Here is a 15,124-nt window from a genome sequence, read left to right as displayed (position 1 = left end):
AAAATATTAAAATGCCTACGTGGCAAAGAAGCAGAATGCAAAATGGTTAGAAAGGGTTAATTAGTTAGTAACTGAGATTGATACAAGTGGCCTGGCCCTCCTGCTGGGCCATATGTTTGCGTAGTCAGCAGGGTTGCATGGTCTTAGCAATGATAGGTCTTTGATGTGAGTCAAGGACTGGTCTGAATGTCTCCATGTTTATGGCAGATCAATATAGGGAACGAGCTTCGCCAAAGTTGAAAGACATTCCAGGTTGGGAGATAAGGAACAGAAGGAACAGGGAAGAACATTCTAAGTTGGAAAGTGAGGAAGTTATCCCCTTTGATGTCTAACAGCAGCATGATCAGCACATGGACGATTTATGATTGGCCGGAAATAATGTAACCTCGCATGGCAACCTATGCCCGGCTTATGATTGGTGTTGACCCTCGTTAAGTATGTTCCAACCCTATTCATCTGCATAAAAACGTGTGGATTTCTGTATGTTTTTGTTCTTGCTCTGCCAGCATAGAGGGACTCTATCAGGAGTCCAAGTCAATGCTGCAGACTAAGAACGCTGCTATTAAAGATGTGTTGGACTTTAAAATGTATTCGACTTCAGTTATTACTGAACCAGACTGAGGGGAAAGAATCCGGATCGTCACCACCGCCGGGTGGTTCCATTCCCAATCAGGGAATTAACTTTAACACGAGTTATGAACTTAATAAATAATTACATGAAGCTAATTAAACCGTTCGTAGTTGAATGACTGTTTTAATCACCATTAATCAACCGATAACTTTCTCTTTCAGACTGAAGGAGATGCTGACGTGGTTACCGAGAGTCAGTCAAAACTTTAATAAGATTTTTGTGCTTTGCATGTGATGAAATTTCATCATTTTACAGACTGCATCTTGAGAGTGGGATTAAAAACTCAGCGCAGCCGTTGTTAAATTTAACATTAACAGGCAATTGTCGCCGTTTATCACAGGAACGCCCGAACCGGTTCTCCGATGAAGATGAAAGTAACGCAACGAGGAACATCTAATCCAACACTAAAGGCATCGGGCTGTGATAAAAATCCCCACCGTTTTGCTTTTCCAAAATAAAGGGTGTGACATTTATCCTCTGAAAATAGAAACAGTCTGGTCTCACTCACTACAGTAATCTCTCTGTCACAGCGAACCAGCTCTCCTACTGCGAGTGTGACCTCCCTTCGGGCCTTTCAGGGGTTTGTCTGTCAAGATGAATTGTGATTTCCCTGAAGCCAATGTTCCATTCCTTTATATGATTCATGTGCCTGATTTCCGACTGCAGGGTAAATGGTGAAATATCAGCCCTGCTCAGCCGGCAATGATCACGGTACATTTTCTTGCAGACAAAGCACACATTGAAACCCTGGAACTTTGAGGCGATGAATCCTGAGGAAAAATATAATAAGGACTCGAATCATCAAACTTTTGCGCCACCGAGACAAGCGGAAAAGCCCTATGCTAAATGTGTAATTCCATGAGCTAAACGTTGAGACTGCAGGAGCCCATATAACAGCTGTCTACTATCAGTTCACTTTTGCAAAATGAATGGTTGAAACTTGCAGGAGTGAAAATCCAACGAGCCGGTCTTCACTCTTAAACCAGCAACTGTGAAGTTAAGAGAAACGTGCCGGAGAAATACTCGATTTCAGCGCGGTGACACTGGGCCAGAGTAAAGCTCAGTTAATATGATCGCCGAGTGGCCAGAGGGTGGATTTGGAATTCCTGAGCGACCGCACTGCGCATTTTCCAGATCTGCTTGGAGCACCAATCCCTTCAATTCATCACTTACAGGGACAATTCGATTCTCGGTTTCTTTTCCCTGAGCTTGGTGAGATCTTAAAAATTGAAAGCGACCAATATCAGAGCTAACCTCGTCACCGACATGCTCACAGAGACAAAGCGGCCAAACTCTGCTTCAGTGAGATGAAAGCCCAGAGCGGTTTCAAGGTCGAATGCAATTGGAAGCAAAGCTCGTTCAATGAAAGTGCAGGTCATTGAGGTGCCTTTAAAGTCCTGATTGTTTGAACTGAACTTCTTCCGAGACCGCGTGAGATTCAGGTGGAGTGATTTGGGGACTTCTTTTCTCTCTTTGCAAAAGTCTGAACCGCAGTTCAAGGATCAAAAGTCTAGTTCCAAATTAGGGCTTCTCCAGGGTATGAACCTCGAATCGAGAATTATACCCCGACCTTAACGAGCCCAGAAACAAGAACGTATCATGGACACATTCTATGAGAGGGCTGTCTGCATAATGAAAAGGCATTTTTGAAGAGACCTCCTGATCAGTTCCATGTTGGATCCTGAACAAAACACAGCACTGTGTGCTTCTCAAATTCACTAAACACCATGAATTACACAAAGGCACCGCTGGGAGTTGAACCCAGAATCTCCTGTTTACTAGACAGGTGCTTTAACCAACTAAGCCACGGTGCCAATTCATGGTACTGTTTCCCACCTCCTCTCATTAATATCTATCAGCTACACGTCACATTCTGTTGTGGGTTCAGACTGTTTGATCTTTGTTTATTTCACTTGCCAGTTTCCCTGTGAATCCCGATACTGACTGCGTTTCAAGCTGTGTTTATCTTTCTGTGTCCATCAGTGCTTTGATAGACGAATGAATATTTGTGCTTCTGTTTGTTACTTTAAATAAATTCGGGATGGACAATTCTCGCTCTGACACTGAAGAACTAATTGAGCAAATTTCACAGCGAAGTGTTGTTTATTGTGGTGCTGAAACAAAAAAAATCGTAAGAGGAGCAAAGAGGGAAAACGAGAAAAACTTGTGAGTGAAATTAAGGACAACTTTCAAGGTTTTTACACGTATATTAAGAGAAAGAAGGGTGACTAAGAATAACGTGGGCCCTTAAAGACAGATGGAGGTGATATTGTAATTGAAAATCAGGAAATGGCAGAGTTGCTGATACTCACAGAAAAGCATGAGGATAATAAACCAGAGACACGAGGAAAACTGAAAATAAATCAAGGGGATTCAGTGTAAGTAAAATAATGGTATTGGAGAAAACAATTCGACTAAAGATAAACAAATCTCCAGGACCTGATGGTGACCATCCCAGGGGACTAAGGGGAATAGGTGAGGAAATTGTACATGTTTTAGTCATGATCGTTCAAAACTCTCTTGATTCAGGAATTGTTCCATGGATTGAAAAAATTGCCAATGTCATTCTGTTTTATATGAAGGGTAGGAGAGATAAAGCAGGAAATTAAAGACCTATTAGTCTGACGTCTGTTGTGGGGAAGTGACCAGAATCTGTTTTCGGGAAAGAATGACTGAGCACTTGGATAAACATGAATTGATCAGAGAGAGCCAGCATGGATTTGTAAAGTGTAAGTCAAGTCTAACGAAACTAGTTGACCTTTTTGAAGATGTAACTAACGTGGTAAATAATGGAGTGTCTATGGGTGTTATGTGTACATTGACTTCCAGAGACATTCGTTAAGGTTTAGCATCAGAGACTGTGAACAGAAATGAGAGCACGTGGAATTTATAGCAACCCATTGACATGGGGAGGGAGTTGGTTTGGAGGGAGGAGACAGAGAGTAGGGTTAATGGGTATGTACTCAAATTGACAGGATTTGATTAGTGGTGTCCCCCAGGGATCTGTATAAATGAGGCAGATAAAGGAATAGAGAGCGGTATATCCAGGTTTGTCGACGACACCAAGTTAGGTGGTGCAGTGAGTAGTGTAGATGGGAGCATAAAGTTATGAAGGGAAATTGAGAGATTCAGTGAGTTGGTAAAACTGTGTCAGATGGAGCTTACATAGAATTACATCGAATGTACATCACAGAAACAGGCAATTCGGCCCAACTAGACTATACCGGTGTTTATGCTGCAGACGAGCCTCCTCCAACCACCTCTTCATCTAACCCGATGAGCAAACCCGAATATTCCTTTCTCCTCCATGTGTTTATCCAGCTTCACCGTAAATGCATCCATGCGATTCGCATTAACTACTCCTTGTGGGAGCGAGCTGCACATTCTAACGACTCTCTGGATAAATATGTTTCTCTTGAATGCCAGATTGGATTTATTGATGACTATTATATTCATGGCCCTAAGTTCTGACGTCCCCACTCCCAAAAGTACAAACACCTTATCTACATCTGACCTATCAAACCCTTGCATAATCTTAAAGTCCCATATCAGGACTTCTATTTTCGATACAAAAGAGCCCCAGACTGTTCAAAGTTTCAATCTGGGGAAATGTGAGGCCATCCACTTTGGCCCTAAGCAAGATAAATCAGAGTATTTTCAAAATGGTGAGAAGCCAGGAACTGTGGGTGAGCAGAGATCCTTCGGGAAATCACGAAGAGTTGGCAGACAGGTGCAAAAAATAATTAAAATGGCTAATGGAATGTCGGCCTTTATCTCAAGGGAACTGGAATTCAAAAGGGTGGAAGTTATGTTAGAATTCTATAAACTCTGCGAAGGCCACATTTAGAGTACGGCATTCAGTCCTGGGCACCAGACCTCAGGAAGGATATATTGGCCTTGCAGGAGGTGCAGCGCAGAAAGACCAGAATGATACCGGGGCTAAAATGGTTACATTATGAGGGCAAGTTGCGTGGACAAGGTTTGTATTTCCTCGTGTATAGAGGATTAAGTGGTGATGTAATTCAGGTGTTGAAGGTGATTCAATGATCCAATGGTGGGTGTGTGAGTTGGTGCTGAATCGGTCCCCTTCAGTGAAGAGAGGGTCAGCGGGCGCCTGACAGACACGGCTCGGAACGGGACTCGCTTCTCTCCGGCGGCAGCGGCTGGTTTAGAGAGATCTCTCTGTCTGCTGCTGTTACTCCACCTCCCGCACTCTGGGAGAACCGCGGAGGTCGGTCCTCATTTTTCTCTTATGGATCCGGCTCCATCCGTTTACTGTTGACGGGAGTGCGTCTGATACCAAGTCAGTCAGAAGCGGGTGCAAATCACAACATAGGCACAGGCCCAAGGACTGGGGACTGGTTTGATATTGGGTCCTTTTTTAGGGACCGGCTGTAGAATGTTTGTGTAATAATAATGATCAGAATTAACTTTGATACAATGAAGTTTTTTGCAGTTATTTCCCATTTCCACCCTCACCAGTTTTATACAGTAACAGGTAACAATGTTTGAGGGATGTGATGTCCAGTGTTGGTGGAATCAGTGTAATTTAACTTGATACATTGAAGAATCTCTTGTCTATCCCAGGCTCTTACCTTAGGATTAGACCCTCACCTAGTTTAAAATTGGTCACTCACTGATATAAATAAACCAGTAACAATCCCGAAACCTCAGCGGGTATTTTTGTTCCGATACTTAATGACGGTCCCAATTTCCACTGAAATTCTCAATCAGCAAATCCCAGAGGCTGTTTCGGGTTTGACAAACTGTGAAACAGATTGTTTTAAAAGCCGGAAAGAGGGAAAAACTGGTGGTTGATATGAAGTGTTATACATTATCTCTTTCTGTTTCAGATTTACAATTTCTCTTTGTGTGTTACTGACAGGAGAGGCTATAACGGAGCCCAGTGACTGGGTAACGAGCTGCACTGAGTCATTGGCCTGTGTTACAGACCGGCTCGTTGGACCTGCTCATTTCGTGAACTCACTGGTGTCTCAGCACGTGTGATGACTGAGTGAATCCCTTCCCACACACGGAGCAGGTGAACAGTCTCTCAACCAATGGGCATGCGTTGATGTGTCAGCAGTTCATTTCTACTTTTAAGCTCTTCTCACAGTCACTGCATGAAAAGGTCACTCAATAGTGTCAACAAGTTAATGTTTCAGAAGGTGGGATGATCGAGTGAATCTCTTCCCACACACGGAGCAGGTGAACAGTCTCTCCCCAGTGTGAGTGCGTCGATGTCTCAGCAGTTCGTTTCTGATTTTAAATCTCTTCCCACAGTCAGAACATTTAAAGGTCACTCAGTGTGAACTCGGTGGTGTTTCAGCAGGGTGGATGACTGAGTGAATCCCTTCCCACACACGGAGCAGGAGAACGGCCTCTCCCCAGTGTGAGTGCGTTGGTGTTTCAGCAGTTCAATTTTGCTTTTAAAGCTCTTCTCACAGTCAGAACATTTAAAAGGTCTCTCATCAGTGTGAACTCGCTGGTGTGTCAGCAGGTTGGATGACTGAGTAAATCCCTTCCCACACATGGAGCAGGAGAACGGCCTCTCCCCATTGTGAACTCGCTGGTGTGTCAGCAAGGTGGATGAATGAGCGAATCCCTTCCCACACACTGAGCAAGTGAACGGCTTCTTCCCAGTGTGAACTCGCTGGTGTGACAGAAAGTGTGATGACTGAGTGAATCCCTTCCCACACACGGAGCAGGTGAACGGCCTCTCCCCAGTGTGAATGCGTTGCTGTTTCAGCAGTTCAATTTTGCTTTTAAAGCTCTTCTCACAGTCAGAACATTTAAAAGGTCTCTCATCGGTGTGAACTCGCTGGTGTGTCAGCAGGTTGGATGACTGAGTAAATCCCTTCCCACACATGGAGCAGGAGAACGGCCTCTCCCCATTGTGAACTCGCTGGTGTGTCAGCAAGGTGGATGAATGAGCGAATCCCTTCCCACACACTGAGCAAGTGAACAGCCTCTTCCCAGTGTGAACTCGCTGGTGTGACAGAAAGTGTGATGACCGAGTGAATCCCTTCCCACACACGGAGCAGGTGAACGGCCTCTCCCCAGTGTGAATGCGTTGGTGTTTCAGCAGTTCAATTTTGCTTTTAAAGCTCTTCTCACAGTCAGAACATTTAAAAGGTCTCTCATCAGTGTGAACTCGCTGGTGTGTCAGCAGGTTGGATGACTGAGCGAATCCCTTCCCACACACGGAGCAGGTGAATGGCCTCTCCCCAGTGTGGGTACGTTGGTGTTCCAGCAGATTCCTTTTGCAGTTAAACCTCTTCTCACAGTCAGAACATTTAAAAGGTCTCTCCCCAGTGTGAACTCGCTGGTGTGTCAGGAGGCCGGATGACTCAGCGAATCCCTTCCCACACACGGAGCAGGTGAACGGCCTCTCCCCAGTGTGACGGCGTCGATGAGTTTCCAGCCTGGACGGGTAATTGAATCCCTTCCCACAGTCCCCACATTTCCACGGTTTCTCCGTGGTCTGGGTGTCCTTGTGTCTCTCCATGTTGGACGATCAGTTGAAGCCTCGTCCACACACAGAACACGTGTACGGTTTCTCCCCACTGTGAATGGTGCGGTGTTTTTTCTGGCTGTGTAACTGGTTGAAGCTCTTTCCACAGTCAGTGCACTGGAACACTCTCACTCTGGTGTGTGTGTCTCGGTGCTTTCCCACTCACACTGATGTTTGAAATCTTCTCCCACAGATAGAACAGACAAACATTTCTCCTTCCACATTCAAAGGCCGATGATATTCAGGTCCTGATGAATCGAGAGACTCTGTCAGATCTTGACGTGATCTTTGGTTTGAGTTTCCCTCTGTAAATCCTCCCCTGTAAAAGGAGTTTATAAAAGTTATCACTGTAAGTACAGGATAGAAATTCAGATCAGATAACTCTACTTTCTATGGAACATTATTTCCTCTCTCATTCCTCAAAGCTGAAAATCCCCATCCCACACACTCTCCCTCCTCCCTGTGCTGAAATCCAAACCCATCGCATCATCTTTCAGTGGCCCGAAACCATGAGTGAAAGGGTGAGAGACAGTGTGAGAGAGGGAGTGTGAGAATGAGTGTGAGAGAGTGAGTGTGAGTACAGCAGTGCGCTCGGTGTGGAGAATGAAGTGGTAAACAATTTTACAACACCAAGTTATAGTCCAGCAATTTTATTTTAAATTCACAAGCTTTCGGAGGCTTCCTCCTTCCTCAGGTAAATGTTTCCCTGAGGAAGGAGGAAGCCTCCGAAAGCTTGTGAATTTAAAATAAAATTGCTGGACTATAACTTGGTGTTGTAAAATTGTTTACAATTGTCAACCCCAGTCCATCACCGGCATCTCCACATCGAGAATGAAGTGGGGCAGGTGGAGCATGTTTCAGTGGGGCAGCAGTGATCATAATCTCATTAGGTTTAGAACAGTTATGGAAAAGGACAGGGGACAGTCAAATGTGAAAATTCTTAACTGGAGGAGGGCTAATTCCAGTGAGTTAAAAAGGGATCTTGTCCAGGTGGATTGGTATCAAAAATTGGCAGGCAGAACAGTTATTGAACAAGGAGGAGTTGGTTTGGGTACAGAGTAGACAGATTCTCACGAGGAGGAAAGGAACAGCATCCAACGCTCGAGCTCCCTGGATGACTGAAGATAGAGAGATCACCATTTCTCCTTCATTTACAGACTCTCCCTGACTGATCACCATTTCTCCATCATTTACAGACGCTCCCTGACCAATCACCATTTCTCCTTCATTTACAGACGCTCCCTGATTCGATGAGTCACGAGGTTTGACGCTGACACTGCGCATGCTCGGAGGCCGCGGGCCGTGTGTTGAGTTTCGGGTCTGATCTAAACCGGAGCCCCCGGAGTGTAGAGAGAGAGAGGAGAATGTTCACTGTTTGATATTCGGGCCCGGGGCCGCACTCGGGGTTTGTGAAGCCCCCGCCCCCTCCCCCGGGGTTTATTAACCCGCTCCCCCCGCCCATCTCTCACCTGTTGCCGACACGATCTCGGCCTCACTCCCCGCCCGCCGCGCATGCTCAGCTCACACTGCCCGGGTGATTGACGGGAGCTCCGGACCAATAGGAAGAGCGGAGAGGGGCTGGAGGACCGAGCGGGCGGTTGGTCCTCCAACCAATGGGAGTGGGTGAGGGGCGGGACTTGCGGCACCGAGTGGGCGGGGCTGAGCCCGGATCTCCCTCATTGGCTGAAACTCTGCATCAATTTTAAACCTGATTGATGTCAAACTCGAGGGAAAAAACTGGACTTTAATAAAGGACAAAAAGGAGGGAATATTGGAGGGAATAACACAGTGTAGGGATAAAATGGATTAATTCAGGACAGACAGCAGGGAATATTGGAGGGAATAACACAGTGTAGGGATAAAATGGATTAATTCAGGACAGACAGCAGGGAATATTGGAGGGAATAACACAGTGTAGGGATAAAATGGATTAATTCAGGACAGACAGCAGGGAATATTGGAGGGAATAACACAGTGTAGGGATAAAATGGATTAATTCAGGACAGACAGCAGGGAATATTGGAGGGAATAACACAGTGTAGGGATAAAATGGATTAATTCAGGACAGACAGCAGGGAATATTGGAGGGAATAACACAGTGTAGGGATAAAATGGATTAATTCACGACAGACAGCAGGGAATATTGGAGGGAATAACACAGTGTAGGGATAAAATGGATTAATTCAGGACAGACAGCAGGGATTATTGGAGGGAATAACACAGTGTAGGGATAAAATGGATTAATTCAGGACAGACAGCAGGGAATATTGGAGGGAATAACACAGTGTAGGGATAAAATGGATTAATTCAGGACAGACAGCAGGGATTATTGGAGGAAATAACACAGTGTAGGGATAAAATGGATTAATTCAGGACAGACAGCAGGGAATATTGGAGGGAATAACACAGTGTAGGGATAAAATGGATTAATTCAGGACAGACAGCAGGGATTATTGGAGGAAATAACACAGTGTAGGGATAAAATGGATTAATTCAGGACAGACAGCAGGGAATATTGGAGGGAATAACACAGTGTAGGGATAAAATGGATTAATTCAGGACTGACAGCAGGGAATATTGGAGGGAATAACACAGTGTAGGGATAAAATGGATTAATTCAGGACAGACAGCAGGGATTATTGGAGGAAATAACACAGTGTAGGGATAAAATGGATTAATTCAGGACAGACAGCAGGGATTATTGGAGGGAATAACACAGTGTAGGGATAAAATGGATTAATTCAGGACAGACAGCAGGGATTATTGGAGGAAATAACACAGTGTGGGGATAAAATGGATTAATTCAGGACAGACAGCAGGGATTATTGGAGGGAATAACACAGTGTAGGGATAAAATGGATTAATTCAGCACAGACAGCAGGGATTATTGGAGGAAATAACACAGTGTAGGGATAAAATGGATTAATTCAGGACAGACAGCAGGGATTATTGGAGGAAATAACACAGTGTAGGGATAAAATGGATGAATTCAGGACAGACAGCAGGGATTATTGGAGGAAATAACACAGTGTCGGAATAAAATGCATTAATTCAGGACAGACAGCAGGGATTATTGGAGGAAATAACACAGTGTAGGGACAAAATGGATTAATTCAGGACAGACAGCAGGGATTATTGGAGGAAATAACACAGTGTAGGGATAAAATGGATTAATTCAGGACAGACAGCAGGGATTATTGGAGGATATAACACAGTGTAGGGATAAAATGGATAAATTCAGGACAGACAGCAGGGATTATTGGAGGAAATAACACAGTGTAGGGATAAAATGGATTAATTCAGGACAGACAGCAGGGATTATTGGAGGAAATAACACAGTGTAGGGAAAAAATGGATTAATTCAGGACAGACAGCAGGGATTATTGGAGGAAATAACACAGTGTAGGGATAAAATGGATTAATTTAGGACAGACAGCAGGGATTATTGGAGGAAATAACACAGTGTAGGGATAAAATGGATTAATTCAGGACAGACAGCAGGGATTATTGGAGGAAATAACACAGTGTAGGGATAAAATGGATTAATTCAGGACAGACAGCAGGGAATATTGGAGGGAATAACACAGTGTAGGGATAAAATGGATTAATTCAGGACAGACAGCAGGGATTATTGGAGGGAATAACACAGTGTAGGGATAAAATGGATTAATTCAGGACAGACAGCAGGGATTATTGGACGGAATAACACAGTGTAGGGATAAAATGGATTAATTCAGGACAGACAGCAGGGATTATTGGAGGAAATAACACAGTGTAGGGATAAAATGGATTAATTCAGGACAGACAGCAGGGAATATTGGAGGGAATAACACAGTGTAGGGATAAAATGGATTAATTCAGGACAGACAGCAGGGATTATTGGAGGGAATAACACAGTGTAGGGATAAAATGGATTAATTCAGGACAGACAGCAGGGAATATTGGAGGAAATAACACAGTGTAGGGATAAAATGGATTTATTTAGGACAGACAGCAGGGATTATCGGAGGAAATAACACGGTGCAGGGATAAAATGGATTAATTCAGGACAGACAGCAGGGATTATTGGAGGAAATAACACAGTGTAGGGATAAAATGGATTAATTCAGGACAGACAGCAGGGAATATTGGAGGAAATAACACAGTGTAGGGATAAAATGGATTAATTCAGGACAGACAGCAGGGAATATTGGAGGAAATAACACAGTGTAGGGATAAAATGGATGAATTCAGGACAGACAGCAGGGATTATTGGAGGGAATAACACAGTGTAGGGATAAAATGGATTAATTCAGGACAGACAGCAGGGAATATTGGAGGAAATAACACAGTGTAGGGAGAAAATGGATTAATTCAGGACAGACAGCAGGGATTATTGGAGGAAATAACACAGTGTAGGGATAAAAAGAATTAATTCAGGACAGACAGCAGGGATTATTGGAGGAAATAACACAGTGTAGGGATAAAATGGAATAATTCAGGACAGACAGCAGGGAATATTGGAGGAAATAACACAGTGTAGGGATAAAATGGATTAATTCAGGACAGACAGCAGGGAATATTGGAGGAAATAACACAGTGTAGGGATAAAATGGATTAATTCAGGACAGACAGCAGGGATTATCGGAGGAAATAACACAGTGCAGGGATAAAATGGATTAATTCAGGACAGACAGCAGGGAATATTGGAGGAAATAACACAGTGTAGGGATAAAATGGATTAATTCAGGACAGACAGCAGGGAATATTGGAGGAAATAACACAGTGTAGGGATAAAATGGATTAATTCAGGACAGACAGCAGGGATTATCGGAGGAAATAACACAGTGCAGGGATAAAATGGATTAATTCAGGACAGACAGCAGGGAATATTGGAGGAAATAACACAGTGTAGGGAGAAAATGGATTAATTCAGGACAGACAGCAGGGATTATTGGAGGAAATAACACAGTGTAGGGATAAAATGGATTAATTCAGGACAGACAGCAGGGATTATTGGAGGAAATAACACAGTGTAGGGATAAAATGGATTAATTCAGGACAGACAGCAGGGAATATTGGAGGAAATAACACAGTGTAGGGATAAAATGGATTAATTCAGGACAGACAGCAGGGATTATTGGAGGAAATAACACAGTGTAGGGATAAAATGGATTAATTCAGGACAGACAGCAGGGAATATTGGAGGAAATAACACAGTGTAGGGATAAAATGGATTAATTCAGGACAGACAGCAGGGATTATCGGAGGAAATAACACAGTGCAGGGATAAAATGGATTAATTCAGGACAGACAGCAGGGATTATTGGAGGAAATAACACAGTGTAGGGATAAAATGGATTAATTCAGGACAGACAGGGGGGATTATTGGAGGAAATAACACAGTGTAGGGATAAAATGGATTAATTCAGGACAGACAGCAGGGATTATTGGTGGAAATAACACAGTGTAGGGATAAAATGGATTAATTCAGGACAGACAGCAGGGATTATTGGAGGAAATAACACAGTGTAGGGATAAAATGGATTAATTCAGGACAGACAGCAGGGAATATTGGAGGAAATAACACAGTGTAGGGATAAAATGGATTAATTCAGGACAGACAGCAGGGATTATTGGAGGAAATAACACAGTACAGGGATAAAATGGATTAATTCAGGACAGACAGCAGGGATTATTGGAGGAAATAACACAGTGTATGGATAAAATGGATTAATTCAGGACAGACAGCAGGGATTATTGGAGGAAATAACACAGTGTCGGGATAAAATGGATTAATTCAGGACAGACAGCAGGGATTATTGGAGGAAATAACACAGTGTAGGGATAAAATGGATTAATTCAGGACAGACAGCAGGGATTATTGGAGGAAATAACACAGTGTAGGGATAAAATGGATTAATTCAGGACAGACAGCAGGGATTATTGGAGGAAATAACACAGTGTAGGGATAAAATGGATTAATTCAGGACAGACAGCAGGGATTATTGGAGGAAATAACACAGTGTAGGGATAAAACGGATTAATTCAGGACAGACAGCAGGGATTATTGGAGGAAATAACACAGTGTAGGGATAAAATGGATTAATTCAGGACAGACAGCAGGGATTATTGGAGGAAATAACACAGTGTAGGGATAAAATGGATTAATTCAGGACAGACAGCAGGGATTATTGGAGGAAATAACACAGTGTAGGGATAAAATGGATTAATTCAGGACAGACAGCAGGGAATATTGGAGGAAATAACACAGTGTAGGGATAAAACGGATTAATTCAGGACAGACAGCAGGGATTATTGGAGGAAATAACACAGTGTAGGGATAAAATGGATTAATTCAGGACAGACAGCAGGGATTATTGGAGGAAATAACACAGTGCAGGGATAAAATGGATTAATTCAGGACAGACAGCAGGGATTATTGGAGGAAATAACACAGTGTAGGGATAAAATGGATTAATTCAGGACAGACAGCAGGGATTATTGGAGGAAATAACACAGTGTAGGGATAAAATGGATTAATTCAGGACAGACAGCAGGGATTATTGGAGGAAATAACACAGTGCAGGGATAAAATGGATTAATTCAGGACAGACAGCAGGGATTATTGGAGGAAATAACACAGTGTATGGATAAAATGGATTAATTCAGGACAGACAGCAGGGATTAATGGAGGAAATAACACAGTGTAGGGATAAAATGGATGAATTCAGGAGAGACATCAGGGATTATTGGAGGAAATAACACAGTGTAGGGATAAAATGGATGAATTCAGGACAGACAGCAGGGATTATTGGAGGAAATAACACAGTGTAGGGATAAAATGGATTAATTCAGGACAGACAGCAGGGAATATTGGAGGAAATAACACAGTGTAGGGATAAAACGGATTAATTCAGGACAGACAGCAGGGATTATTGGAGGAAATAACACAGTGTAGGGATAAAATGGATTAATTCAGGACAGACAGCAGGGATTATTGTAGGAAATAACACAGTGTAGGGATAAAATGGATTAATTCAGGACAGACAGCAGGGAATATTGGAGGAAATAACACAGTGTAGGGATAAAATGGATTAATTCAGGACAGACAGCAGGGATTATTGGAGGAAATAACACAGTGTGGGGATAAAATGGATTAATTCAGGACAGACAGCAGGGATTATTGGAGGGAATAACACAGTGTAGGGATAAAATGGATTAATTCAGGACAGACAGCAGGGATTATTGGAGGGAATAACACAGTGTAGGGATAAAATGGATTAATTCAGGACAGACAGCAGGGATTATTGGACGGAATAACACAGTGTAGGGATAAAATGGATTAATTCAGGACAGACAGCAGGGATTATTGGAGGAAATAACACAGTGTAGGGATAAAATGGATTAATTCAGGACAGACAGCAGGGAATATTGGAGGGAATAACACAGTGTAGGGATAAAATGGATTAATTCAGGACAGACAGCAGGGAATATTGGAGGAAATAACACAGTGTAGGGATAAAATGGATTAATTCAGGACAGACAGCAGGGAATATTGGAGGAAATAACACAGTGTAGGGAGAAAATGGATTAATTCAGGACAGACAGCAGGGATTATTGGAGGAAATAACACAGTGTAGGGATAAAATGGAATAATTCAGGACAGACAGCAGGGAATATTGGAGGAAATAACACAGTGTAGGGATAAAATGGATTAATTCAGGACAGACAGCAGGGAATATTGGAGGAAATAACACAGTGTAGGGATAAAATGGATTAATTCAGGACAGACAGCAGGGATTATCGGAGGAAATAACACAGTGCAGGGATAAAATGGATTAATTCAGGACAGACAGCAGGGAATATTGGAGGAAATAACACAGTGTAGGGAGAAAATGGATTAATTCAGGACAGACAGCAGGGATTATTGGAGGAAATAACACAGTGTAGGGATAAAATGGATTAATTCAGGACAGACAGCAGGGATTATTGGAGGA

At 43.1% G+C, this 15,124-nt stretch overlaps 2 protein-coding genes and 1 non-coding gene across 10 annotated transcripts in view; 1 reads left to right on the top strand and 2 right to left on the bottom strand.

Annotated features, from left to right (window-relative positions):
- LOC137311132 (zinc finger protein 850-like) overlaps positions 1 to 15,124 on the top strand; it is a 188,931-nt gene that overhangs the window by 80,630 nt on the left and 93,177 nt on the right. The window lies entirely within an intron of this gene.
- On the bottom strand, positions 2,372 to 2,445 carry trnat-agu (transfer RNA threonine (anticodon AGU)). Its single transcript has one exon. It is a non-coding gene; the product is annotated as a tRNA-Thr (tRNA).
- The window catches only part of LOC137311135 (zinc finger protein 229-like), a 155,312-nt gene continuing 142,682 nt past the window's right edge, over positions 2,495 to 15,124 (bottom strand). For 6 of the 7 annotated variants that reach the window (XM_067978514.1, XM_067978513.1, XM_067978508.1 and 3 more), the window contains exon 3: positions 2,495 to 7,464. In XM_067978514.1, coding sequence (XP_067834615.1) covers positions 5,931 to 7,139 — 1,209 coding nt within the window. In that variant the 5' untranslated portion in view covers positions 7,140 to 7,464 and the 3' untranslated portion in view covers positions 2,495 to 5,930. Of the gene's footprint in view, positions 7,465 to 8,614; positions 8,660 to 15,124 lie in introns of those variants that run through there. The other variant, XM_067978515.1, reaches the window with a different exon arrangement.

The sequence above is a fragment of the Heptranchias perlo genome, unplaced genomic scaffold, assembly GCF_035084215.1.
Source record: "Heptranchias perlo isolate sHepPer1 unplaced genomic scaffold, sHepPer1.hap1 HAP1_SCAFFOLD_304, whole genome shotgun sequence".
NCBI lineage: Eukaryota > Metazoa > Chordata > Chondrichthyes > Hexanchiformes > Hexanchidae > Heptranchias > Heptranchias perlo.
This window is presented reverse-complemented; position numbering and strand designations above follow the sequence as displayed.